The following is a 27,715-nucleotide window of genomic DNA, read 5'->3' as shown; positions in this document are numbered from 1 at the left end:
CGTTAGGGCCAAGTATCTAAGTAAAGATGAATGGATTCATTTTTAATCTTAAAACAAGCATGTCTGCGTGTGGGAGGGTGGGGACGGGAGGCTGGGGTAACCTGTAAACAAATGCCAGATGAGCGGTTGCACTTCAGGTTTCGGTGGTTGGAAACTAGCCAAAATAACCTGCAGGGAAGGGAAACCAGCCCTGGCTGCTTGAAAGGGAATGCTGCAGATCCTCCAGTCCTCTCCTCCCGTGCCCTTCAGCAGGAGGGGAGAAGTTCCCTGAATTTTCAGAGTGCAGTGGCTCTCCCGTCTTCGTAATTATCTTCAACCTTCTGTGTCTAAACTGAAGCGAAGCAGCTGGGCAGGAGGCGGGATGCTGTGGGGCAGAGGGAACTTCTGGCACCTGAGTAATGCAGGAAGGTGTCTGGGGATGGTTCTGATTTCTGCAGCACTGCTCGTTCTGGATGGGGTTCGTGGTACTCGTATGAGCACACGCACTAGAGTTGCAGATATGTGCTGTACAGTGTAAAATTCAGAAACCAAAGCTGATAGGGTCTAAAGTAACATATGAAGCATGAAATGTTGCACTAGTAGGGCAGGGGAAGTGTTTCCCTCCTAATTCTTTCTCTAGACATAAATCTGTATCATAGTTTCAAGTCCTGACTGGTACTTAAAATGAGTTAACTTTTTTTCCTGTCCCAAGATCACAAATGTTGGCACACCCTCCCCTGCCAAATACGGCAAAGATGTTATCGGAACATATATAAAAAGTCTTTATGCCAACCATGTTATTGCCAAACAAACTGTGTTGAGTCCTAGAAGTCTTGCGCTGCCCTCCTCTGCAGGGGCCAGTTTGCCTGAGTGAAAGTAAGGAGTTTGCAGCTCCTTTGAGTTCAAACAACTGTGAAAATAAAGGTTTCATGGGATGGGACCAAAAAACTCTGTTGGGATCAATTCGTGACCTTGACAGCTCAAAAACCTGAGCAATGGCCCCGTTATTCAAAATCTTCAACTTGAGTCCTTCGAAGTACAGAAAGCAAATGTGTGTTGAGCACCTCTTCGTTGCAGCTGCCTGCGATTCACTGCAGTCACAGGTGAAGATCGTCTTAATCATCTGAGCTCTGGAGAGTCCCAAAGTGCCACCAGACCATGAGTCCGCTCTAGAAGAGCCCAGTGACTTCCTCAAAATAACACCCTTCTTTGCATCTCATGAGAGAATGACCTGAGTCATCAGCTCCACATCAGTTAAGCAGTCTCCTGCTTAAAAGCAAAACTAACTCAAGTTTTCAGCAGGCCTGATGCTACTGCGTTTCTTTCACTCACCCAACCTACTGGGAAGCAGCCTAGCATGTGCATCCAGTTTGCCAAGTGAGGGAAGTATGCCCTAGTCGCACATAGCGGTGGGTTTTGTAAGGTGTCTATGGGGAAGGTCAACCACCTCATATGCAGTTACCTCTAAGCAGGTGCTTCAAGTCTTGGTGTGTGATTTGGGGGAGGGAAAAGGAGACAGACCAGGCCAGGCTTCATCTGAGAGCTGCATGACTACAGCAGCCTGCTGCCATCTGCAAAACGGAGCTGTGTGAGCTCAAGGGAGCGAGGTCCCTTTGTACTGCAGAGCAGCTCCCGGGAGGAATAGCTGTTGAAATTAAAGCGTGCAGGCAAGACCTTATTTAAAAGCATGTTAGAAACTTGAGAATTGCTGGATCTCTTCCACTGATTTCTGTGGGAAAATTACTTAGATTTGTGGCCTATTTTGAATTGATTTCACTCTGACCAGTTGGTGTTTTTGCACGAGCCTCAGTGAAAACGCGGCTGAGCCAACAGGATGTGAAAGAGCTGGCGGGGATCCAGGCGCTGCTGAGTGGAGACGGGCTGCATGGTTTGCTGGGGGGCATGTATTGAGGTAACTTCTGCTTTGAATTGAACATGGACCTGCAGCTGCAATGCCATTTACGCTGTTCTGGTGCTGCAGATCCATGTCTACATTGCCTTGTTTCTCATACGTTTGCCTCTTTAAGCTCTAAAAAAAGATAATCCTTGGGCTCCTCTGGCCTCCTCTGGCTTCTGCATATGTTTGGTTTGAAGTTGTAATGTTTCTTAGGTGCCTGTTCGATTGGCAGCCGTGCGGTGGCTGCAATGAAATCTCAGCTGGACATAAGAAATTCCTCTCTTGGAAAGTCCTTGCCATGCTACAAGTCGTTACCAGACTAATGGCGTGCGAGGGCAGCTCTGCTTGGATGGTGAAGCCCGAAGAAAGAAGTGCAGTAAAACCACCACAGGAGTTTGACCTAGGGGGAAAAAAGTCTTATTTTGGAAAGCTTTGGCACTCCGTATGTTAAGCAGGCCTGCTGTTGAAGCTTCTCCGCTATCTTCACACAGTTTTATTTACAGCTCAAAATAAAGAAGGCAGTAGTTCTTGACTGGTACCGTTAATGTATACACTGTATATCAAGTTTATTGCAAAGTCTGTTAGCAAGCTACCAGCCTAGTTTTTAATCTGCAGATAATCTTACTCTCATTTATATGTTTGGGCTGTATTACTTTGCCCGGAGTAGGCACAGCCATTGGAATCCATCCAGTTCACCTAACAACTTTCATTAAAGAAAATTGCCCTTGTAATAAAAATTACTCAGTGTGACAAGATTCCATAATATATTTTTTAAAGCCTCATAAAATTTTGTAGCAGTTAATGCCACTTGTTTGGGTTTTTTGAGATTTTCTTTTAAAAGCAAAAATTGACTTAATTGTGACAATATTTGTAATAGAGTGAAATAAATATTTTTCTGTCTGGGTGTGTGGAGGCCACACTGAGGGGCAGGAATAGCACAGGGATAAGGAAATAAGAGAGCTTTGTCTTTGAAAAGTACATTTCACTGTGTTTTGTACGTGGTTTGTGAGAGTGCTTGGATGTCTGTGATTCTTTAGTAAGGGAAAGTAGATACAATAACATCTGCTTACTTGCAGTTCATGGCACGTAAGTCTTAACCTTATAAAATGCAATGATCAAACATGGATGTTTCTGCAGCATTTGGGAACAGCTTATCTGAGCATCGTCCTGCTTGGTACCTGTGTCCCCTGCATCAGTGAGGATACATGGGTGCTGATGGAGTACCTCGAGTTTCCTTTGCTTCTTCCAGCCATCAGAGATGTAAGAAGATTCCTTAGATTGAATTGCCCAACAAACCAGGACAGTTCAGAAAGGGGTATGATGCCAAAACGCAAAAGGACCAGCGCACAAATGGAGGACAAACCTCTGGGATCTTTCATAGTCTCATTTTCTTATTTCTATCAAAATACAGAGTTGCAGAAAGTTCCATTATTTTGGAGCTTTGGATTTTTTAAGCCTTCCAGTGCTTTTTAGGTCTGGTCTAGATATCGTAACTATTGTGGGGTCTGATCTTGCAAGCGCTACGGTGTCTGTGGCTACTGTTAGGGGAATCGGCCCCAGAGCTTCCGTGTGATGGTTACCTCCTTTATTAAAATGAGCACCAGCAGCCAGGCTCATGTTTGTCTTGTCTTGGGTAGCTTAACCAAGGTCTACCTCCTGGTTTGTGCTTAACCGATTTATGCTTGAGGTGAGGATTGTTTGTTCTCTTTTCTGGTGAACTAATCTTTTGTGATAAACTAACAACGGCAAGAGATGAGCTGCGGTGTTAAACAGTGTTGGTGGCTTTTCTTTTTCTTTTCTTTTTTTTTCTTTTGTCTTTTTAAGTCTACCCACTGCCTCAGGAGGAAGGCAGCTGCACTAATAATATATCTAGTCTCTATGGAAGGCTCTTATTTGAAAAATCTATAATTGAGTGGACAAAATTTCTGGTTGCTTGAGAGGATCTATTCAGAAGAGACTTGAAAAGGATGAGGGAAAAGCATGCTAGACAGCAAGAAGTACTAAGGGCTCTATTGAGCAGGGAAACCTATGTAGATATTGTGGGACAATTAGATTTGTCGGGCAAAACACAAAAATGCATTTGTGAGCAAAAAAGTCCTGGGGAACGTTAAATAAAGCTTTGAAAAGGGCAAAGAGCTTCCTAGGAATACCTCAAAAGCGAAGAAGTTGATTTGGGTGATCTTTGAAGGAAGGCAGGTGATGGCTGCTTGAAAGGGAAGGTGCAGAACGTGTGTTAATCATAGGGATTTTGCCCATTTTTTTCCTCCAGTAGCTAAAACCCTGAAGCACAATTGCTGGGTCAGCACCATGGGGGATAGCTCATAACTTAGTTAAGTTTATTTGCCCCTTTGCTCTTTTTAGAGAGTTATTCCAATACCCAGCTTCCCTGGTCCCTGTTCAGGGGCACTTTCCCACTGTCTGCCTTTTCAGCCCCTGCCTTTCATGCCTGCTTTGGAAGCCAAGAAGACTCTGCTATATGGAATGGAGCGGATGCGTTCCCTATAGTAAAGGCAAAGAAACCTGTGAGGTCATTTGTATTTGAATGATTGTCTCTATTCAAGTTCTGGTGTGTGAGATTTTAAGATTAGTTAGTTGCTTAGATTTAACAAACTAGCTTTTGCCTAGCGAGGCTTGTTTCCTTGACGGGTTGCTGGTGGCGGTGGATAGTATGGTGCATTAATGAACAGTCCCTGGCACACTGTGAATGGGGTTTGCTGTCACGCAAGTCAAAGTTTCAGATGCCTAAAGATCAACCCATTAGCGATTAGGCCAGCGTCAGCTCTTAGCCTATTTTTAGGTTTTTCTTTGGCGCTTCACTCTTTGATGTAAAGACAGCTGTGTGCCCCTCACTCTTTATGTAGATCAAGCTTTTTATTTCAGGAACTAAACAAGCTATCCATTGTTTTGAAATCTCAGTAATCTTTTTCTGCAGCTTTCCTGTTTGAATACTTGTTAATTGTAGTGACCACAAGTGTCTGATAATTCAGATGTGGCTCCAGTCCATATTCAGTAGCTTAAATATTTCCATATTTAAATGCAAATATCTCTTCTGATAAGAATTTTATGTAGCCGTTCAAATATGTATAGTAGCTATGCCTTGTCTTGCTGTCTGGAGGATGTTTCACTAGGCTTTTTGTTGTTTTTTATTGGTGTGTGATGTCATGGCTGGTCACGTTTTGTGTTTTGAAGAAACCGATCACAACTTAAATGCATTGGGTATGGCTTACTTATGCAGGTAAGTTGTCCTGGTTTTCTTCTAAGGTGCACTGGTTTTCTGCAAAAGTGTCTGAAAACCCCTGCAGTTGGCTCTGATAAAGTTCTCCCAAAGGTCTGCCAGCTGACCTTTTTATTCCTTCTCACCTTCCTCTGCTGTATTCTTTCTCATCTTGCACTCCCCCATCTTCTCCTAGTTCTTCATTTTTGTTTGTTTTTGTTTGGGTTTTTTTTGATATTGCTCCTAGGGTTTTGGAACATCTTCAGAAGTCTTGGTTAAGAAGTTAAACTTCAGCATTGCATTTAAATGGAATTATTCTTACTTCCTTTTTCCTGTTATCGCATTTGTTAACTGTTCTGGACCTACTTCCAAAGACAGGAACTGCATTTTTAAGAAATTCGTTGTTACGGTGTTTAAATTTCTCATTTTTGTACAGAACACCTGAAGAAACGCCTGGAAGATTATATGGCCCAGTTCCCAAATGTAAGAATCCTCCGAACCAAAAAGAGAGAAGGGCTGATAAGAACTCGAATGCTGGGGGCCTCTGTGGCCATAGGGGATGTCATCACCTTCTTGGATTCCCATTGCGAGGCCAATGTGAACTGGCTGCCACCTCTGCTAGGTAAGCGTCTGGTGGCGTACGTGGCTGAAGACTGAACTGCTAAAGAACTGACAGGAGATGCTGGTGTTGAATTTGTTTTATTTCCACCTTCTGCTTTCCCCTAATGCTGTAAGTGGATAAAAGGAAGATGAAATGTCTTAAAAGGGAGAACAAACAAACAAAAAAACCCAGCCAACCACAAGACTCAGGTGAATTGTTGGCAGCTTGTAGCCCCTAATACAAGAATTGTTTTCTGTTCGGGTCCTGCACTATTAAATAACCCTATCATATGTTTTGCTTAATTAAAGAGCAGAGATCATATTCTTCTATTTCCTCACTAAATGAAATCTTAAATAATTTACAACTTGCTAGGTGAGTAAACTATCGCATGGCCATTCAGCAGCTTGAAAAGAGGAATGCCTTTATGATACAAAAAAGATCTTTGCATCCAAGTTTTAAGTAGCTTTTAGGGTTTTTTTGTCATATATAACTATATTTAACTTCATAGTCTGCAAGCCTGTGGAAAGTACTTCTTGTGAATGACAGCTGCTGGTATGTATTTGTAGAACATGTGTGGTCCTTTCCGAGGCAGTGCTTCATCTTTAAGGAGGCATCAGTTTTACAACGTCAGTTCTTTTCAAGGATGACTAATTGAAAGGACAGTGCCTTCTGTTTCTGGTACCTGGGTGCCTCTGGCCAGTACCAAAGTCCTTTACAATCCTATTGCGAGTGACCCGGCAAGGCTCTCTCTGACATGTGACTTTGTCAAATAAACTGTGGCAACAACAGTCAAGTGGAGGTGTAAGAAAAACTAGTCAGATTTGTCAGCAGGATTGTTGGATGGTGGTACTGTTGCTTTCACTACCGTTTCTATCTGGCGATAGTGTAGAACATTTGCAGCTTCATGAGCCCCTGGGAGGGAGGACAGAATTAGCTCAAATGCCATTTAAATGAGAACACGTAGAGTATGCTTTAATTTTAAAGCATAGAAAGGATTTCTGTTTGACGTGCATTGGAAGCTGAAGCATCATTTGTCGCCTCTGCTCTGGAAGTTAACTTCCAACAAGAGACCGTCTCAGTAATAAAGTATTTAAGAAGTTCCAGATGTTTATGCAGGAATTAATCCTGTCTTGTGTTATTTGGTTGGAAAAAAAGGTTGAGGGGAGGAGGTACACTTGCATTTCTTGAGCCTGCTGAGAGTAGTTATGCCATTAGTCTGAATCGCTTCCTGACAGACTCTGGCATAGCAATTAAAGCTAGGTGGTACAATGGGTTATTGCCCTGGCCTTGAATCAGTGCAGAAAGGGTTCACGTCTCGGTCACTTGTTAAAATGAGGACTATTCACTAAGTACAAGATTCTCTGTTTTTAGCCTGGCAGTTTAGGTATCTGTGGTAGCATGGCTGTGTCTTTCTATTCTGCTTCTGGGTGATGGTCAATGCAGCATGAGTGCCTGGTGGCTTTATCTCAATAGTTCTAGCTTGGATATCTCAATTATTGCAGAGATACCAGATAAATTGATATAAATTGGAGCATCTGCCCGAAAGAGAATGAACGGGAAGAAATCAATGTCATTCTTGAACAACTTCATATTTTGATGCTCTTTTCTGTAATTTCATGGTCAAAGAAACCAACCGGTGCAGGTTTTCTAACATGTTTCTCCAATCTTCAGATCGCATTGCCCGAAACCGCAAGACTATCGTTTGCCCTATGATTGATGTTATTGATCATGACCACTTTGGATATGAGACTCAGGCTGGAGACGCAATGCGAGGTGCATTTGACTGGGAGATGTATTACAAGAGGATCCCTATTCCTCCTGAGTTACAGAAACTTGATCCCAGTGATCCCTTTGAGTAAGTTACTGAAACGCAGCGTGCTAAGAGCTGGCTAATGAAATAACACCCTGTTACAGGGCTGGTTTACACCTCAGTGTGGTAAAAGTCAGAAGCTGGTGTTAAGCTACTTGCTTTTTGGCAGCTGTTTGCTTTGATGGTTTAAAAGAAATGCATTGTGTAGTAGCTGTGAACGTTCTCCTTTTCGTTGCTATTTTTTGACACCTTAATTCCCGCAGAAGTTAACATTTCATTTGAAACTGTAACATGTAACATTTAATGTGGTCGTTTATTACTGAGATCTTTCAAACATAATTTAGTATCCCTAATGCTCTGCCAAAAACAACAAACCAATGGCAGCTTATGTCATTCCCAGGTGTGGGGAGAAGAAAACCTAGCAGAATAATTACAGCGATTTTGATGATTGCAGTGCGTTGCAGAAATAAATCTGTGATCAAGTTATGTTCTGCTGCTGCTCTGCTTGCCAACGGTGAGACAGTTCTGCTGTCCTTTAGACTTCTGCAGTGTTAAAAAAAAGCAGCAAACCAACAGAACACCTTTTGAGGTCGTGCTCAATGACTTGATCGTACTACTGAGACAAAGAGCACCACATGTGCAGCGTATGGGTCCCTCTGGGAAAGGTTATGTCCTGTCACTTAATGTGAACTCTTTTTACCTTTTTGGAGGAGAGGCATTGACTGGTTCTGAAGGGAGCCTCGTCTGGTCCTCCTCATTTGCAAGTGGGAAATTAGTAGATAATGCAAAACCAACTGTTCGGTGTTCTGACAGAGCTGCAAAAGCACTGGGACCACTGGATGGGGAAAAGAATATTTGTCAACTCTTGCTTTGTTTTTTAAATGTTTAGCTAGAGAACTGTATCTTTCAATGTGTTTGTAATATGGAGTCTGGTTTTTCCTTAAGGTCTCCTGTAATGGCTGGAGGACTGTTTGCAGTCGATAGAAAGTGGTTCTGGGAGCTGGGAGGGTATGATGCAGGTCTGGAGATATGGGGAGGAGAGCAGTATGAAATATCCTTTAAGGTGAGCTATGTTCTCTGGAAATTACTTTTGTTTTGAAAAGTAAGAATTGTTCTGAGGCGCAGAATGTGAATGCTCTATCTTGTCCTTGCTTTTGCGTGTGACTAAAGGTGAAAGAGCTGGGAGTAGTAAGATAGCACACAGAAGAAACAGCGATGATGTGACCGGTCATTTGTGAGGGTCAGTTTTGGAGCATGATTAGCTGAGGTGTCCCCCGTTCTGTGGTGACAGCTTCAGATGCATGCGCTCTTCCCAGCAAGGGTAAGTCAGCTTGCGTGGAGCTCGCTCTGACTGTTAGCCTGCTTAGTACTCACCCTGGCGAGAAGGTAAAATACTCTCCTCCTTGAGGGAAGGAGGATTCAGGCATCTCAGTGTTTGCCCAGTTGAGTACCTCAGTCCTCAGCTTGAGTTTCCCAGAGGGAAGAGTAACTTACTGTCTATAGTCAATCCATGTGATGTCTGGCTGCAAGGAACGGAGACTTTTAATTACCCTGTAAAAAACCCTCAGCAATCGGAATAATAACGATGTTGCTGGCAATGACTTCAGATCATTATCTGCCTGGCTTGGGGACAGTTCTGTTACTTACCGATTGACCAAGCTGTTCAGTTGAAGGCTTTAAAATGAGTTAGCCAGCTGACCAAAAATGCTGATTACTGATATTAAGGAGTAACCGTGACCCATGAAGACCGCTGGTACCTGTCTTGTCTTGGAATGTGGCACTGAAATCCATCCTAGGAAACCCACTGGAATGTCCCAGACCGCTGAAGGCAGGCGGCTGTTCTCTTCAGTGGTGGGAATCCTTTCCATAGCCTGGATCGAATCGAGTAAAGATTTCTGTGTTAAACTCTGTTTGAGTCACCATGTGGTTTCTCTTTCAGAGGTCGAATGTAATAATCTCATAGGTGTCTGGATGACACTGCACTAGGCTAGTTGGCCTCAGCACGAGGCTAGAAGATAGTAGTGATGCTAACGTAGCGCATGGTTTAGCTTTGGCGGCTAAAATTCCTCATCTGTCTCCCCAACAAACAAGTCATGGCTGATCCCTCACAAAACAGATTCCGAATTCTTGATGCCACTATGCAGTTAAGAGGCATATCAAACGATATGCAGCAGGCCGTGTTGCCATACGTACATACTTACCGTGTACTACTGTACAGCAAACAAGGCAAGAAAAGGCATTGTTCTCAAGACAATGTATTTTCTTTCATTGTTTGCTCACAGAAAAAAACAAAGTAATAAAGTCACATCGGAGGTCCCTTGTCCTTTGTAATGATAGCTGGGGGGGGGGGCACGCACTTTGGAGCTGTCATTACAGTTAGAGCCATTTATTCTTTGTGTTGCATGTAATGAAATTGTGTAACAATGTCATTCTCTGCAGGAGGGGCAGTGGCAGCATTCAGCCTCTTTTCCTTGGCCCTTTTTGAAAATGCTGGTTTCCAAGAGTGATGACAGTGGCTGGGCAAGCCCTTTGTCTCCAGTGCCACAGCAGTCAGTCACACTGCTTGATCTGCAGGAAATAAGACTACTTCATTCATCTGTTTGCTTATCCTCTCTGAAACACACTGTGTTTTATTTCAGTCCAGAGATGGTAATTTATGGAGGGATAAATTTGCTTTAATTAATCTCTGCAAAGACCCCCTTTTTTCTTTCATTGTGCAACAGAAAAATGAAGTTTTAACTGAAAGAGGCTCAGTGTATTTTCAGAAATTAAGATAAATTGATACATTCATCTGTGGCTGATAGATTTAATAATTCTGCTGGAATTGCAAGAATAGAAGGTTTGTTCATAGAATTTATGAAGCTATGACATTTCCTGGCGAGCTTAGAGCCACGTTTTCACCTTTAGAAGCAGACTGAGATTTTGTAGTTAAAGGGGCACTGTCAAATAATTTAAACTTCTGGGTTTAGGTGTGGGGTACCTGCTTCCACATTATTTATTATCTAATGGGAATTCAGATTCTAAGTGTGCCAAATTTACAGCCGGGTTTTAACAAAGAATCCATTCCTGTGCCTGGGAGTTGCGGGTGCAGGTACTCTTTTGCACTGCTGGTCTTTGATCCATTGCATCAGATCTGGCCTTCCCAAGCCCCACAAGAAGTCGATTTTTTTTTCTTTTTTTTCCCCAAGCATATTCTTTTTTGGCCGTGTGTGGACTGTGCTTTACAGTTTTTTGCCTTTATTTCAAAATCCAGGGCTCTGTTGCTGAGAGACTAGAAATAAACAAGTTTATTTAGGAGCCTCTTGCCTTTCTGTTTTGAGATCATATGTATTTCTGTCATCAGCTGGCTGTGCTTCCTTCAGAGAAGAAACTTTCAGGCTGAAGGCAAGCCAACAGAGGAACCATCAGTGTTTAGCACCTCAGAAAACATTTAGCTGGAGGATGGATCAAACTCTGTTAATAGAAGCCTTGCTTCTCGTATGAAATGCATACACCAAACATCACTAGAAAACATAGCATGCTGGGGGGACAAAAAATTAGGTGAATTTTAAATTAGAAACAAACTTTCTAATGCTAACTGCTGGTTTGTAGTTTTCTGGGTCGTCTCAATCCCTTAAAACAGAAATTTCTAAATTAGAAATTAAGGACTCCATGTATCCATTTCATATTCAAGCAGAAAACACACGCTTCTTCCTTCTCTTAACCTGTCTATATCCAGAATAGCTCGGTGGCTATAACCCAGTACGTCTACAGGTCAGGGGTCTTCTTAGTTCAGGTCCTCATCAGATGCAACAGGAAGGTTGCAGTCTTCGGTTTTAGTTGCAGGCATTACACTTGTTCCAATGAGCCTCATTTTTTCGTGAACCCCGCTTGCAGAATGCTCTGGGCAAACTGCTCTGCGGAGCTGCCTGGGGTGAGAACCGTTCTCCTCCATCTCGGTGGATCACCAGATGCCGACCTTTGAGTTCATTCCTGTATTTTGGAGGAAGGGCAAACAAGCCTCCACAGCTATTTCTGTGCAGCGCTTGTTAACTTTTCCTTTCTGCTGCCCCTAACTCTACAGCCGTAGCTTCTCTGTTCAGTGGACTGCATTGAGGGTGGTTTTTTGTTTCTTGGGAGTCACTTCTATACCTCTCCTCTCTTACAGTTTTTCCTGGTCTTTTGTATCTTTCTGCAATGATGTGAACAAAATTGAATACTTCACCCAAAGCGGCAATGTGTCTTTCCTCTTCTAAACACAGCTTAATAGCTCCCATTTTCTGAATGCTCCTGCACACTCAACAAACACCCCCATTCTGCTGCCTACATAACCACTTCATTTTCTTTGAGATTAATGTATTTAATTCGGAGTGGTATATATGAAGCATTTAAACTGTTCCTTTCTGCAAATGCTACTTTGTACAGCGCTTATCTATGCTCAGTTTTATTTGCGATCACGCTGCCTCTTTTTCAGTATTTTTGTGGCTCCTATTCTGTTTGGTTTATGTAATCTGCACTAAACTGCTTCATGCCCCTCTTCCATAAATATATCGTCTCTGATTTTTTGGGTGTGGGGAAACAGAAGAGGAAAAAGTGACTTGTATAGGCATAAATATAGATGTACTTTGTACCTTGGATCTTGAGCAGTGTGGCTCTCAATCCTTTAATTGTACGTTGTACTTCAAGAGCGAAGAATGGGAATCCAGAATGTCACTTGCTACACGATAGATCGTTTCAGTTTTGAAAATGTTTGCTTTGTAATTTAGAGGTGTTAAAGCCTTCATAAAATTTAGTGGGCTTGGTGCAAACAAGCCATATTGACAGTTGCCCTGAAAAGAACAATTGCGGGGGGGGGGTGGGGGGCAAAAAAGATGGGCAGTACTCATGGTGTTCTCTCCTTGCTTCGGCAATAGGAAACGTCCCCTGCACTTACCCTGGTGATTGTAGATCATTGCATTCTTCCACATCCTTTTCCCAAAGCATCAACAGGGATTGCTTCTCCTGATTTCTATAGCACAAAGCATGCTGCATGTTTCCCAACAAATCCAAGTGCGCTGTAGCTTCTGTGGGCATATCTAATGCATGCATCTCCTTTGCCCCACGGCAGCAGCACATTTGTGATTCACATTTTGCCACTGGCCTCCCGGCAGGTGCATAGTTAGGGTGCAGCTGCCAAGGGATCACTTCTGGCAGCATTTCTAGTTGTATTGCTTAAGTTAGTGCTGATTGTGAGCCTCCACTGCTTATTCCAGGCACATACTCACACCACTTTGCAGCAGCTCACGTTTGCCCACACTGAAACAGGCCAGGCATTCTGCTGCTTTTTTTGTGAGGCTTTTTTTTAAGCCAGCACATGCTGCTTAATTCTATGTCTCTCAGCTGCAGTAGAGGGTGGCTTCTTTCTCCCTTCCTATCTGGTGATGCAGAGATCAGTTTCAGACCATTGACTTGAATTTTTGGCCTCTGTTCACCCTATGTGCTTGGTTCAGGTTCAAGTGTAGCCTCCCTCCAAGCAGCAGCAGGAAAGCGGCCCCCCTCCGCTCTCTGAAATGTGAATATCTGAAAGTGCTATCGGTACTTTAAAATGCTCCAGACAGTAAGGAGGGGCCACGCTGGTGTATGTTGTGTGAGAGAAGGCACTGTGCAAACACATAGATCCCAGTGCCTTTTGAGCTACCTTAATCTTTTATAAAGCAGTAAGTCCCAGCTGCAACTGCAGCTGATGCTTACAATACAGAGGATTACGATTTTCCTGAATCATTGGTGGCCCTTGCTTTCATCCTCTCACCTGCCTAGTTATGCAGAGAACTCTCTTCACTTATCCACTGTGCCCTTTTCTTCCAACCTTTCAGAGTGTGCTCGGACAACCATCCAGCTTGTCTCCATTGGTCTATCCCATGGTCTTTATTTCTGTCATGGCTTGCAGAAGCAGCTTTCGTTTCAAGGCTTGACTCTTTCCTTTGTGTTTTTCCCCCTCTCTTGGGAAGCATTGGCTCGTCATGGTGCGGTCTTTGGAAATCATAAACCTTGTATACCCGGATAATTTGTGTTCACACACCAACTGCACTGTTGTCTCGTGTGGTTGAGAGAGGTTCAGCTGTCTTATGCGACATTGTTTTCTGCAATAGCAGAAAGGGAATTGGATCAGCATAACATTCCCATGTAGAGAATAGGTGGCATATTATCTTGTGCTTTCATAGCACTCTGGGTGAGTCAAAGGCTCTTGAGTTGCTTTATGAATATGGAGTTACAGCTCTCCAGGCCACTGAGAAGGTAGAAGTAATATCACCAGTGTTGTTATTTTACTTCCCTTGTATGTGGCTTTATTATTAGAGTGAAATTGTGGCCTTAGAAAAATCTGTTGTAGTGTGCCCGTTGACCTCAGTGTAGCCAGGTTTTCTCTTAATTCTAGCGGATCTGTCAGCCGCTAGAATCCTAGCTTAAAATGTAGATTGGTAAAATTGTGCCTGAGGAGGAAGAGAAATTTCCTGTTCTCTCCTAATGAGATCTGATTAGATCATTGTATAAAGCACTGCCTGCCTGACCAGCTTTAATTCTTGTTCTTACGGCATTCTAGTAAATGGCTGATTGAAATTAAGTGCGTCAAGTTCAGGCTCTGATGTTTACTGTCGTGTCAGCCAGGGAGATGAGGCACCATCTCACCCTCCTGTAAAACAACAAGCAGAAGAAACTGGCTTCCCTGGCCTGAGGAGAACACAGTAAGTGACAGTCAGTGTTACTGTGAAGGCACAAGGTGCTGCCCCACAGAACAGCGCTGTTTCAGCTGCTCGACAGCGCTGTAGTTTGAGCAGAGGTGTGTCGTGGCTGTGAACTGTACCCTTGTTCAAAAACAACCAAACACTGCTAACTGAGTGGCAGCATTCTCAGCCAGCACGCAGCTATTTTGGGTTTGCTTCACGTGCAGTTATTCTTTGACAGACCCTTGGATGTGATTCCCCTGACCTTTAACTCTAGCTTTCTAATGCTTTTGTTAGCTGTGTTTTACCAATGCGTGTCACGCTCTTTCCCTCTCCCCCTTCTACCAGTTTTATAGATAAGGACTGGTAATTGTCTTTATGGAGGTTGTAATGAGTTCTGTCACCACACAAAGCAGCTCACTAATAAAATAAATCAAAGCAGCAATGAATGAATAGAAGGCACGCTTTTAAAATTAGATTTGTACTGCAAGTGCCATACTGTCACTTGCAGCATGAGACAACGTTAAAAAGGCACTGAGTTGGCAAAGTACCTTGAAAGGGTCACTGAGCTCTGCTAGCAGGAATTAGGAAGCTTTCCATTGCCTCCATGCAGCACTGGTAGTTTCAGCATCATTTGGGAGTAAATATTGTAAAGCACGATTAGGAAAAAAGCATGTAAAACTGATTTTAGATTTCACTTGTTCGGTAACTCAGTTACGTAGCCTTTCTTATCATATTATTACATGCGTTCATGTAATGTCATCTTCTGTGCCTGGAGTCTTGTAGCTCGGAGCTCTTGGCCCAATGCATCATCAGCTCTGTCTAGCTTCCCGTACCCCCTGCCTCTCCCATGTGCCACTCATTAGATAAGTGCTGTCTGCATTATTGCTTCACAAGATCTGCAGTGCAAGGACAGTGCTCTCCTCTCCAGCTGCACGTTGACTGCAGGGGGCTGTTTCTCACATTACTTAGGGAGTTCATGTTTTCAGGAGGTGTGTATTCACGGTGGCCTGACTGAAAGCCTTCCCTTAGAGATCAGGGGCAAGTGAGGCATCCTGTGGGCAGGCAGCAAGGATAGCAAGCTGGTGTTTTCATTCAGGCTTGTGTGGCACTAAAATGCAGCTGCTTGTGACCGCTAAGGCTTTCCTGATGCAGGATGCAGTGCACGGTGTAAGAACATGGGTTGTTGAGTGTGTGTACCTATGCAACCGAGGCTTCTTCAGCTGTTCCTGCAGATTTTTATAGTTCCAAAATCTGTTGCAGTTCTTGCAGTCGTACACAAATGGTTTCTGTCATAAAAACACAAAACATCCCCACATTCTTGTTTTCTCAGTCTACCTGTTAATTTCCTATCAGAGGAATCACACTGTGGCCCTCTGCAGCAAAAAGCACAGCAGCTACAGAATAAGAAGCATTTCTAATTCCACTAGAAACTTCACAGAAGCTGAGCGCTAGTTTCTTTTTTCATCTTCATCTCTTTTGTACCAGCCTCACAAGACACAGCAGGGACAAAAGGAAGGAAATTCTGTAGAAAGTGTTTGTCAACTTTCTTCTTGTCTCTCTTGCCGTAATGACATGTAATTAAGTACCTTGAACTTTAGAAGTTGCCTGTGAAAAATATTCCTCTAACTGAGAGCAACCAACCTCCATTAAGTTATACGCAGTCAGCAAATGACTGTAATTATTAGGGCCAGTAGACAGAGCTGAAACTCCAGAGGACTTTAGTGTCAGAGCTAATAATTATGCAGCAGCCTTGGCCAAATATTTCTCTTCTGAGCTAAGTATTTAATATTGTCACTGTAGAATATTAATGGAATTGCCCGCTATGTGTGAAGCTGTTGACTAAGCTCATTGTACAGTGAACTGCGGTGGCTCAAATTAGCCACAGTGAATGGAGAGATCAAGAACACTGCATCAGCCTGCAGCACCAGCAGACCTTCTTAAATATTGCTGCCTTCAGGGTATTAACGTAAGATCTGGGGACAAAGTGAAGGGCAAGACAGTGTGGTGGTTCAAGAATTCCGAAAGTCATTTGTCTTGCATACTGAAGGATACTCTTTCTTTGAGTATTGATTAGATATCTCTGGGAAGCACGTATGAATATATTTCTTAAGCCTAATGTAGTAGATTGGCTGGTTCAGAAAACAACTCCTTTGGTTTCACTTAGACAAAATGATTACATCTATGCTATAAATAAGGAATAAAAGAAAGTTGTTGCGGAGTGTTGGCACAGATTGGAATCTTCCCAGATGGGGAAAGAAACTTCTGGACCTAATCTAGCCGTTAACCAAGCATCAAGGTGGTCATCTTCAACTAGCAGTGTGTTCCAGTGACTTTATGTGGGCTTTTTTTAAAGCTAATTATGTTTTCACCAGGCAGAGATTTCTACTTAATTGTAAGGCCGCAAAAGCAATGAGTGCATGTCAGCAATGAAACCATAAGAGAGCAGTGATAACCACCGGGAAAAGTAGCGGTTTCTTCTGGTTTCTGGCACTTGAACAGGCTCATGAATTCCCTGGAGTGTTTTGCCTAGCACATGACCTGTACTAGAGAGATGGCCTCCCTTTTACAGCAACATTACACAACCTACGCCCAGGTCTTATATGGCAGTCCAGTTTAACTATTGTGGTTACTATCGCTGTAAAAACGTACATCAATTTAAAGTGTGCTGTGTGCTGTTCTCTGGGTGCTTGGAGTTTTTTTTTTTCCTGTTCTCTTCTCTCAATAATGCAAAATTGAACTGTTTAGCCATCGGGCTTGATAGCACCTGTACTAAATCAAGGCTTGCTGCATGGCTGTAAGCGGGTAGTTATAGGATTTGAGACTAAGGGAAGGAGGGCAGGGTATTTGGGAGAGAGTGTACTTTAAAGTAAAAAATCTGGGTTTAGCTTTTTCATGACTTGAAAGTCTGTCTTTTTTTTCTTCTTCATTTTTCTCTGTGTAACCAAGATTGAATCTGTATCTCTGCTATTCCACAGGTATGGATGTGTGGGGGCCGCATGGAGGACATCCCTTGCTCCAGAGTTGGTCATATCTACAGAAAATACGTTCCATACAAGGTTCCAACAGGAGTCAGCCTGGCAAGAGTAAGTGGCAATGGCATTCCCCACAACAGATGTCTGACTGCAATGTGGCCATGCTGTTGTCTCCTCTCGCACCACAATGGGAGGCAAATGTAGGCTTTGTAGTCAATAAATTGTACTTGTACAGTGGTCAAATGGAGCAGTTTTGCAGTGGTGGATGTGTAGCACAAGGGGAAGAGAGCCTAGGGGAGCCGCAGACTCATGTGCAGGCAGCTGTCATGCTCCAGACATCAGCCATTGCTAGGGGTTGGGAAGGGACTTTGCAATCAGGCGCTGGCTATGGAATCACCAATAAAAACAAGATAGAGCATTATTTGTGTAATACTTCAGTCATTTTATAGCTGTGCTCTCCCAAGAGCAGAAGGCTTCAGTGTGGTGATTGTGTTTTGGTGATTGAAAGACCTCTCAACTTCAAGCATCACAGACCACTGAATGGGCAAGCTGTAATTTTCCATGATGGAACATTCTGTGCCATCTTATTTCTTAGTCTAGTCTAGCCCAAAGAGGAAAGAGTTTTTGCCTATCATGCACTAGCTTTCTCCAGTTAATTTCCAAATTGAGAAGGGATTGCATTGCCCTCTGGTGGGAGAAAAAAAAAGATAGGAGCAGGAAGGCTGCAAAAGTAAAAAAACACAAAAAGGTACCCTGCTGTTCTGCAGTCTTATGGCTTGCACAGTCTCAAAATGTTTCCCAGTTTAATAGCATCACCCTAGTTATAGATTTGGATTTATTACTCAGCCCAGCAATGACCTGTCAGAGCGATAGAGTGCTCTCCTCTCTGTGCCATCTCTTCAGGAAGGAGCTATATTTCTTCTGATTCAGTATTTGGCTCTTGCACACTCCCACGGTGCTGGAAGGAGATGGCAGACAGGTGTAGGAAAGGCTGTTTCTTGGCATCTAAGATTGTACAGTCATCTTGAGATGAACACCTGGCCCTGTTGCATATAGGCTGCATTTGGGGCAGGGTCAGCACGCTGCTTATTCTTAACATCCTAATTTATTTGGAAGTAAATGACTGCTGCTGGACTGACCACCTTCGTGCAGGGTGGGCAGCGCTGCTGGGCTACTGAAGTCATGAATGCACGTGGTACGTTACTGTGTGGCACCAAGAATGTACCTGATGTTGCCAGAGAACAGTCCAAGGTCCAACGGTCTCTTGAGTGTGTTGTGACAAGCAGTAGGGCGGGTGTCTCGGTCGGGCGGTGTACATTGCCATCTTGGAATTGTGCGGTGGATTAAGCTTTACAGTGATACATGAAATATATCGCTGCCAGGAGGTAAACCCTTACTTCTGTTCTGAAGGGTCAGCACCTGAAAGTTCCATATTCCTGCAGTATCTTAGAGTTTCTTTTAAACAGCTTTTTACCGAAGAAAATGGAAAAATAGTGGTAAGAAAGAATATTGTGAAGTGAAGCTTTCCAGAAGAGAGTACTGCAAATCCCATTCCTAGATGGATATAAAAGATGCAATAAGAAGGATTTAAGAAGCAGCTTTTTGTCAGGGACCTTTGAATGTCCAGTGGTATTTACCAGCATCATTTTCTGACTAGCTTCTTTACAGAAAAAGAGGAAAAAAAACCCAACTTTTGATTAATGTTGTTTTTCTTAGCCACGAAGAGCTAGATATAATGGCCAAGTGCCAAGATTCTGTTTTGACCTCAACTGAAAATATCTTTCTAAAAGTTCCTTGGAACTAGAGAATAATAAAAATAATCTTTGTCCTGAAGCTGGAGAGAAAGAGTGGATGTGAATGAAAATCCTTTCTGAGAAAAAACATGAGAGCTGTTCCGAATGCTAATGTCAGTAGTTTGTGCAGAGTTTTCTCAGGTGTTTTTCCCTCTCATGTTCACACGTGGCTGTTACCCACACAGAACTTGAAGCGGGTGGCTGAGGTGTGGATGGATGAATATGCAGAGTACATATACCAGCGCAGACCAGAGTACCGGCATCTCTCTGCAGGGGACGTCGCAGCTCAGAAGGAACTTCGCAACAACCTCAACTGCAAAAGCTTCAAGTGGTTCATGAACGAGGTTGCGTGGGACTTGCCAAAGTTCTACCCACCAGTGGAGCCTCCAGCAGCTGCTTGGGGAGAGGCAAGTTTGTGCTCTGAAACCTGCAGTGGGCAAACAGGCTGGGGTTTGGTTTTTTAAAGTTGCCTTACCCATGTGCTCCGGTACCGGTTTTCTGTGAGTATGGTGGAAAGCGAGGGTTTAAAGATCCTGCTTGGTATGTTTCAAAGACCAGAACTCCTCTACCATTATATTGGCCTGATCAAAGAAGGCAATTAGGCAGCTGTTTCTATTAGTGCACATCTACAAAGAGAATAGAGACTTGGCTTGTTCTGCATGTTGTGTATTTAGTAGAAGGCAGAACATGCCAACAGGGAGGACTAGGGAAAGGCTGCAGCTGAGCATTAGTAGAAATCTCATATTTCCGAAGGGCTACACAACTCTGTTCAGCTGCTCTGCTCCTTAGCTTTCCCATCTGAAGGCCAGGAAAGCCACCCCTGGTTTTGAAAGTTGGCTGTGTTCTGAGAAAAGAATCACCCCAGGAGTGAAGTCATGGATTGTTACACACAACAACATAGTGGGCTCTTGCAGTCCTCTGGCTAATGGGCTTTGCTGTGTCCTTGCTGTGAGGTTACAGCTGGCGACGGGTCCCGTTTTGAGTTCCTGTGCTCTCTTCTAGCTGTTATCTGCCAGCTCAGATACACAGTTAAGTGAGGAGTCTTAAAACTGTCTTCATACAAATACTGCCGCTATTTGAGGCAATTTAAGCCTTCTTTCCTGTCACTTGGTAAGAGGAGGAGATTCAGTGACTAATTTACTATTTCAGATACGCAATGTAGGAACTGGACTGTGTGTGGATACTAAGCATGGAGCCCTGGGATCCCCACTGAGGCTGGAAAACTGTGTGAAGGACAGAGGAGAGGCAGCGTGGAACAACGTGCAGGTAAGAGTCCCTCTGATAAATCATCAGCCCCTAAATAAACTTGGGGACGGAGAAGTTATAAAAACAAACGTTTGAGAAGGAAGGCCGTTGCAGAACTCCGTGAGGTGAACAGAGGGTGCTGTGCACCCCAAGGCTCATGTGCTAATTATACTTGATGTGCTCGTAGCAGGATGTGGCTTGTGCTTGTGGCAGGGTCTGGAGCCTGGCAGACTTCGTGCAGAGCTTTTACCTCTGCTTTGAAGTTCTCAGAGTGAACAAAAGAAAGCACAGGAAAACAATATGCCAAAATAATAAAAGAAACCGGTAACAAGGCAGCTGTAATATGTAACAAAGTGAATATTAACTTCAAAGGTTGTGCTGAAAAGAAGTGATAGAGGAGCATCATGCATATTAATGAACCTGCAGAAGCATTCAATAACCGCTTACTATCATCCCTCTGACAGGAGGCAAATGCATTATAAACACCCAACCACTGCTGGAGAGAGATGAAACCGGCCAGGTTATAGATTCACCCTCTCAACATATAAGGTGCCAGAAACGACAGCTTTATTGTAACAGAAGGGAAGGAAATATTAGTTTGTCTAAACTGTAGCAGCTGAGCTGAGAAAAGATCAAGAAAACAATGCCTCTATTACAGAGCCATGCATAACTCTTCAGGGGAATGGCTTCAGTGGTAGGAGACAGAGAGTTGTTGCATATCAATTTTGATGCATGGAAACTGGAAATGAAACCCATTTAATCAGGCACAGTCCAAAACTAAGCTTCTGTTGTGTCAGGAGAATCTTGAACAATTAGTGTTGGCTTGTGTTTAGGAAGTGAATGCGTTTTGAACTTCTGTGTAGCGTTGAGCCTAAATGATTGTGGTAATTTCAGACCCAAGAGAGGTTTAAAAGAGAGACAGAAACAAAGTAGCTTCTTTGCACAAAAGTTTTTGGGCATGCTGCTTCAAATAGTAGCACTCTTCTCATTACTGCTCTTTCTTACTGCCCCATGAGATCTCTCTGAAGAGAGGACCATTCCTCCGCCTGGCTCCAAAAGGAGCCTGCAGAACAGCCCTTCCCCTTGGGCACTGAGAGCGCGGCGTGCTGGCTAACAGCCCTGCAACACCACGTTGGCTAGTGCTGGTCACAGAGGACACTTGCACCCTTGCCAGAGATGTTGTCCGTGTCAAAGCAGAAAGCAAAAGCTGGACAGCAGTGCCTGCATTTAAACAAGTTTTATCTTTTGTGGGATTGGGATTCAGTCCTACAATGCTTAAAATCTGTCATAAGCCAAGCCAAGATCATCAGACTTGAAGATGCAGCTTGACCACTACTGTCTCCAGCCGTGGCCAAATGCAAATGCCACAGGGGCGGTGCAAGGAGCAGAGCATACATGTGGTGGTACTTCCACCGACTGTTCTTCTGTGATCCGATCCCTGTTGCTCAAGGATTTCCAGGCCACATGTGCTGGCCATCCAGCGATTTTCATCAAGGCCACAGCCTTGCCAGGCATTGATAGGCTGTGCCTGGTTGCTAGAGCTAAAACCCTTTCTCTTCTTTTCTGTAGTATCCCTCCTTTCATTTCACCTGAAAGTGCTGAGACATCATTGCAGGGTCAGTAGAAGAGAGCACCAGGAAGCATTGCCCTAGCGATTGCCCTTCTGACACTCCTGTGGAGTGGGTGGGGAGCTGTGGGCCTTCTGGTCTCTTGCGGCAGAAGGTGTGGGACAGACCCTTCTCAAGGTGACTGCAGGCTGCCTGTGCAGACTCGGGTATTTACTGCCAGCTTTAACTCGGAGCTCCTGTAGCACTCTGCCTTTTTTGCTAGCTGTGAAGTGCCGTAATTGGTCAGCTGCTCACTTAATCCATGATGTATGTCTGCATTGCAGAGACATTCCAGGCTGCTATTAGTACCCAAGCTAACCAGCATGGCTGTTTGCAGCAGCACAGTCTCATTTAGCATGCTGCGTGGCAGTCCGCGGGGTAGCTGTTACAGACTCCCCTAGCCAGCAGTCCCTGTCCCCAGAGGTGGAAGTAGTTTTTCCTCTAGAAGATTTCATCCTTTCCCTGAAGCCATCCCCACCCTGTGGGCAAAGAAGGGAACGTAGTTCTGCTGGTGAAAGCACTGTACCCAGTACGAGCCGTCCTGAGGGTCCTGTTTGTCCCGGCAGGTATTCACCTTCAGCTGGAGAGAAGACATCCGTCCTGGGGATCCTCAGCATACCAAGAAGTTTTGTTTTGATGCCATTTCCCACAGCAGCCCTGTCACCCTCTATGACTGTCATGGAATGAAGGGGAACCAGCTCTGGAGATACCGAAAAGTGAGTGTGTGTGTGCGCGCGCGTGCATATTCTCATTTAAGGTATCAATTGCCTGTAGGCACTTAAGTTTCCTTAAAATGTCATCACTCATGTTTTATTCCTTCTCTTCATGTAGCTGTGATAAGAGAATTTGCAGACAGTCTGTTGTCATTGTGCCATTAATTACCCTCGATTAGAAAGAGGTGGCTCCCCTGTTCCCCTGGTTAGAAATGGTGAGGACTTGCGTCTCCAGGGCTTGCTAAGCGGGACACTCTCCTTGCAGTCCTGTCCACAGCTGGCAGTGAGGTGATGCAACACAAAATCTGTTTGCAAAGAGGTGTGCTGTGTTTATTGGTTTGATCTGAATGCTAGAAGGTCATGCCAAAAGTAGATAAGGATTTATTCGTTCTCCTACTAAGCAATGCTTTTGTGGCCAACAGGTAAGTAAATTCTTGACTAAATGCCCTGTGCTAGTCCTTGCAATCTGCGTGCACTGTGCTGCGGGGTGACTGCAGCGGGGTGAGAGCCTGCAGGCTGGAGGCCTGCCTTCACACTTACCTTTAGAGCTTCCCAGTGCCGATGTGAGGATTGGGCTGGGTGCTGTTGCAAGGGGTGGGAATGGACCATGACACTTGGCTAGCCAGTTAAGCGTGGAAGAACTTCTTCAGATACATCCAGGTGACAAAACAGCTTGCCTTGGGTTTTAAGACTTCTTTCTGTTAGTTTTAAACCAGCTTTGCTTCTCTGCTTAGCAACCTCACGTCGAATTTCTCTTCTCCAGGACAAGACTCTCTACCATCCAGTAAGCAGCAGCTGTATGGACTGCAGTGAGAGTGACCGAAAGATCTTTATGAATAGCTGCAATCCTTCATCTCCAACACAGCAGTGGATATTTGAACATACAAACTCAACTGTCTTGGAAAAATTTAACAGAAATCTTGATCTTTAAAAGACTGAGAAAATATATATATATATTTTACAATTATAGTTTTTACTGGGGAGGGTTACAAAAAATTTTTTTAAGAATACTTTTTTTTAAACAGTTAATGAAGGTAAAAGGGAGAATCTCAGGAGAAGGTTAACTAGCAGGCCAGTCTTTATTGCAAAGATGCTGCATCCTTCTCTTCTGGGGATGGTGGAATTTTAAAGGCTTTGCCAGAGCCACTTCTGTGCTGAGACTGAAGAGAAACTCTGTTTTTAGAGGAGTCTGAATGTGATTCAAACCGCTTTTGTTTTGTTTTGTTTCTGCTTTTTTTTTGTTTTCTTCTATTTCCCACCTGGGTCTGGTGTTAAATGATTTTGTTATCCAGGACCCTTCAGGACTTTTTGTAGCTGCTATTCTACCCGCTGAAGCATTCCCATGTAGGTGCTTTATCTTCCAAAGTCCATCTAAGTAAAGTCTTGAACACAAGATTTAATCCTCTGACGTCATAGACGTAAAAAAAAAAAAGGGCCATCAAAATGTAAAATGAAATGAATATTTTTTTTTGCCCTAAAGCAAAATATATTTCAAACAGGTTGAATATTATTACTTTCCAAATCATAGCTCTGATAAAGGAATGAGCTGTAGCGGAAGTGCAGCCAAGTGTTGGGAATATCGCTGTAGTTATTAGTGATGAGGAATCTGGGTTTCTGGTCCATTCACTTTGCAGTCAGTTTGTCACTCGCTGTTGAATCTTCAAGGTGAAAGATTAGCAGAGGGTTTTTAAGTAAGCACAGTTCTTACAGGTGAAGATTTTTGCTAAGGGCCTTTGGATATCAGGTTCCAAATTTGCCTCTTATTCAGAGTCTTTTTAGTACGGACACTTTTAGTACAATTTCTCAGAGTTAAATCTACTACATGAAGGCAACTTCCATTTTTCCTCTAGAGGTTTGAAAGCTAACTTAATTCACAGTTGGTGTGAGCAGATTAATTCAGCATAATTAAGTCAGGGCTGAGGTGAGCCATTGGTCTTTATCCATTTGTTCTTCAGTCTGTAGTTGCAGTCATGAGTTCTGTGGTCAGTCGTGTTCTAGCCTTGTGGAAATGCACTATTAATCTCTCCCCCTTTCCCAACATCCACAGCACTGTACGGCTTACTGTGACTGGAAACGTCTTTGCTTAAGCAGAGATGTGGGATTGATGGGCCAATTTCACTAGTACCCTGTCCCTTGTGTAGTCAGTTCCCAGTGCAAGGTATCACCCTTCTGGTTTGATGCAGGATCTGCCAGACACTGAATCAGAATTGTCTCATCCCAGGAGCTGGAAAAAAGTACTGACACTAAAGGATGAATGGAGGACCATTGGTTTCAAGTGTATCTGAACCAAGTGTTTAAAAAAAAAACCCCACACTGGTTTAAAATTAAGTTCTTGCAAAAAGATACAATAGTTCAGCCCATTTAGTCTCATACTGAAGGCAGCAGTGGCATTTTCTAGTAAAAGCTGTGAAGGACGGTGCAGTTAGCCTTTTGCAAAGATGCTGCGTAAATCAATAAAACCAGCCCTTTTCCAGTAATTGCCCAGCTCCGCAGTTTGTCCAGCTGAGGAGACAGTGTGCAGTCAGCTCTGAGAGTGAAAGGCTGGAACACTCGGGGTAGGAGCAGGGACACCCCTCTGGGACTCTCGATAAGCACGGTTAATGGACTTTCCCTCCTTGGGGGAGCAGGGAAGCTCTGCTCTGGGGTGTCTTTCTCTTCTGTGAAGGCGAGGAGATTTTTTTGCCTCGTGTCAAGAAACAAGCAGGCTGGCTCCCTCTGCAGACCTCCAGAAGTAACAGCCCTTTCTGATGTTGCCAACTGTAGGATCACTGCCCGTGTTTCAAGGCATGTCGTGCTGTGTTTGTCAACTGGAACACAAGTAGCTGCCCCTCAAGCTCTCAAGTCTGATGTATTGACTGTGAGGCTCAAAATCGTTTCCACCTCTCATCCTCCCTGCTGCGGCCGTGTCTCACCTGTTCTGCCCATGCGGTCACGAAGCAAGGGAAACAGGGGCGCTGGATTGCAGCTGGGTCCGGGCTTGCCAAATATGTTGGTGTCTAACATTTTGGGAGTGAAGGGAAAAAGGAAAAAGAGCTCTAGGCTTTCCTTGTGGTGGTTTGGCAGCAGTATTGCTATGAAAGTGAGACCAGTGTCAAGCAGAGTTGACATCTTCTGTTCTCAGTAACTACAATATGTCTGTCATTAGGATCCCTTCTCATTTCTACGGGAGACGGAGCCACTTTCCAGTGCTTTGTGTCTGACTGTTGCTTTCCTTAAGTTATTAATGCTCTCATTAGTCTCATAGTGCTGACTGTGGATCGCTAGGCGGCCTGACTAGATGTCTTTATGAATGTTTTAATACCTGTGGAACAAGCAGCTGTTTGTCCATGAACAGTGCTAGTTTTTTTAAAATTGGGACACAATCAGCAAAGTGTATAAATGGACTGTAGCTCATTCCGCTTGCAGCTTGCAACTTTGTGTGTTTTAGTTTTCTAACGAGAGGATTAGCTTCTGTTTCTAAAATGCATGGCTTGCTTCGTTCTTGGGCTCACCTTGTGAAGAGAGTCCTAGCTGCTTGGCTTGCTGGACGCTTGCTTCAGAGGGAACTGCAGTAATGAAGAGGTCTTTTACCACTTAATGATCTTAATTTGGAGAGAAAGGACAGCTCTTAGCAGTACGCACCAAAAGATTAGGTAATTGTTGAGGCAATCCCTGTCTGACAACCAACCACCAGTACATGGAAACTGGAGCTTTGGTGTGAGTGGTCCTACTGGGTCCTTCTCAGTATGGTTGATCTGATCTGTTTTCCAAAGGTTTGGGATCTGCGTGTGATGAGTGCCCCACAGATTCTGTGTACTTCTGACTGGCTTGCCGGGCTTTGAGCTATTCATTTATTTACATCAATTATACTTTTCAATACCCTAGAGGCTTTGCTGACTAATGAGAAGACTTAATATAGCCAACCATCCACTGATTGAGAAATAGAAGCTGTATTTCATCACCTACATCTTTAATTGAGCCTTCGCTGGGCAATCTGGTTAATTATTCCAATTACTTTTGGTTATTTGTAAGCAAAATTGCTAAAGCATGAATACATAAGCGAATCTTCACATCTGCATGCAAGTCAAGACTGGAGATAAATACTAGTGATTATCTAATGCAAAATAAATGTTTTCATATTTTTTTCCCCCAAAATATTCAAACAACCCTTCTCTCCGAGACTGCATAAATTCTGCTGCTTTTCAGTATCAGAATCCCAGACAATAGGGGGATCCCTGGGTGTGTGCTATGTCACATAATACTTTGATTTGCTCTTGAAGCTCTTGTTGATTCGTACTGGTGCTAATCTCTAAGGCCTACAGACACAGTGAATAGGTTTGGGGCTCTTCTGTGTGCAAGATGGGGGTTTTTTTCATGCCTGGGAAATTAACTTTCTTTTCCACACCATAAGAGAAGAACGTTTGGGCCTTACTGAAAGGGGAATACAGCATCATTAAAATAAAGATGTGCCTTTTTAAATGTAAATGTACAGCAAATGCTTAAACTTGAACCATTTCCTAGTGCCTTGCTGGACAAGAGAGAAGAGGGGAAGGGGCTGGGAGATAAGGATGTAGTGCAGTGTTTGTGTTCGTGTGTGTTTTTTAAAATGTCTGACTTCAAGTGCAAAATTTGTGTGAATGACAGTAATTCGGAAGCTCCTGAGTTTCCTCTGTTAAATCGATATCATTAATGACTCGGGGGGGAGGGGAGGGGAGGATTGTCACTCTGAATAGGACAACTTGGAAAGGATGGCAGCGTTCTCTTGGGACACTGTAGCAACTAAAGCTAGACCAGAGGATGTCTTGGTTAGCTAGACCAGAGGATGTCTTGGTTAGCTAGACCAGAGGATGTCTTGGTTAGCTAGACCAGAGGATGTCTTGGTTAGCTAGACCAGAGGATGTCTTGGTTAGCTAGACCAGAGGATGTCTCCTGGTGAAGGCTCAGGCATTTCCTCGGCTTGCAAGATCCTGCATTTTATTTTCTAAGTACCCAAATCAGAAATCACAAATAGTCCTGAAGGGATATAAAATCTGTGCAGAAGTGTCTTTTGGAAAGCCGATGCCTTCCATCACTGGGAAACTTTCAAAGGGTGTGTTCAAATCCCTAATACAGAAGTAGCAAGAAAGCAATGTCTCAGCTTAACTTTCTTCCTGGTTTGTTTTACAGTAGTCTGTGCACAGGGCTTTGCTTTCCTTTACTGGAGAGTTCCAGTCAGGAAACATTCC

At 43.7% G+C, this 27,715-nt stretch overlaps 1 protein-coding gene across 2 annotated transcripts in view; it reads left to right on the top strand.

Moving 5' to 3' along the window:
• GALNT10 (polypeptide N-acetylgalactosaminyltransferase 10) overlaps positions 1–27,334 on the top strand; it is an 88,261-nt gene extending 60,927 nt beyond the window's left edge. For both annotated transcript variants that reach the window (XM_054217441.1, XM_054217442.1), the window contains 8 exons: positions 5,527–5,712; positions 7,363–7,546; positions 8,447–8,564; positions 17,157–17,264; positions 19,132–19,353; positions 20,096–20,212; positions 22,365–22,514; positions 23,275–27,334. In XM_054217441.1, the coding sequence (XP_054073416.1) occupies positions 5,527–5,712; positions 7,363–7,546; positions 8,447–8,564; positions 17,157–17,264; positions 19,132–19,353; positions 20,096–20,212; positions 22,365–22,514; positions 23,275–23,442 (1,253 nt within the window). In that variant the 3' untranslated portion in view covers positions 23,443–27,334. The remainder of the gene's footprint in view (positions 1–5,526; positions 5,713–7,362; positions 7,547–8,446; positions 8,565–17,156; positions 17,265–19,131; positions 19,354–20,095; positions 20,213–22,364; positions 22,515–23,274) is intronic.
• The last annotated feature ends 381 nt before the right edge of the window (positions 27,335–27,715 follow it).

The sequence above is a fragment of the Rissa tridactyla genome, chromosome 11, assembly GCF_028500815.1.
Source record: "Rissa tridactyla isolate bRisTri1 chromosome 11, bRisTri1.patW.cur.20221130, whole genome shotgun sequence".
NCBI lineage: Eukaryota > Metazoa > Chordata > Aves > Charadriiformes > Laridae > Rissa > Rissa tridactyla.
This window is presented reverse-complemented; position numbering and strand designations above follow the sequence as displayed.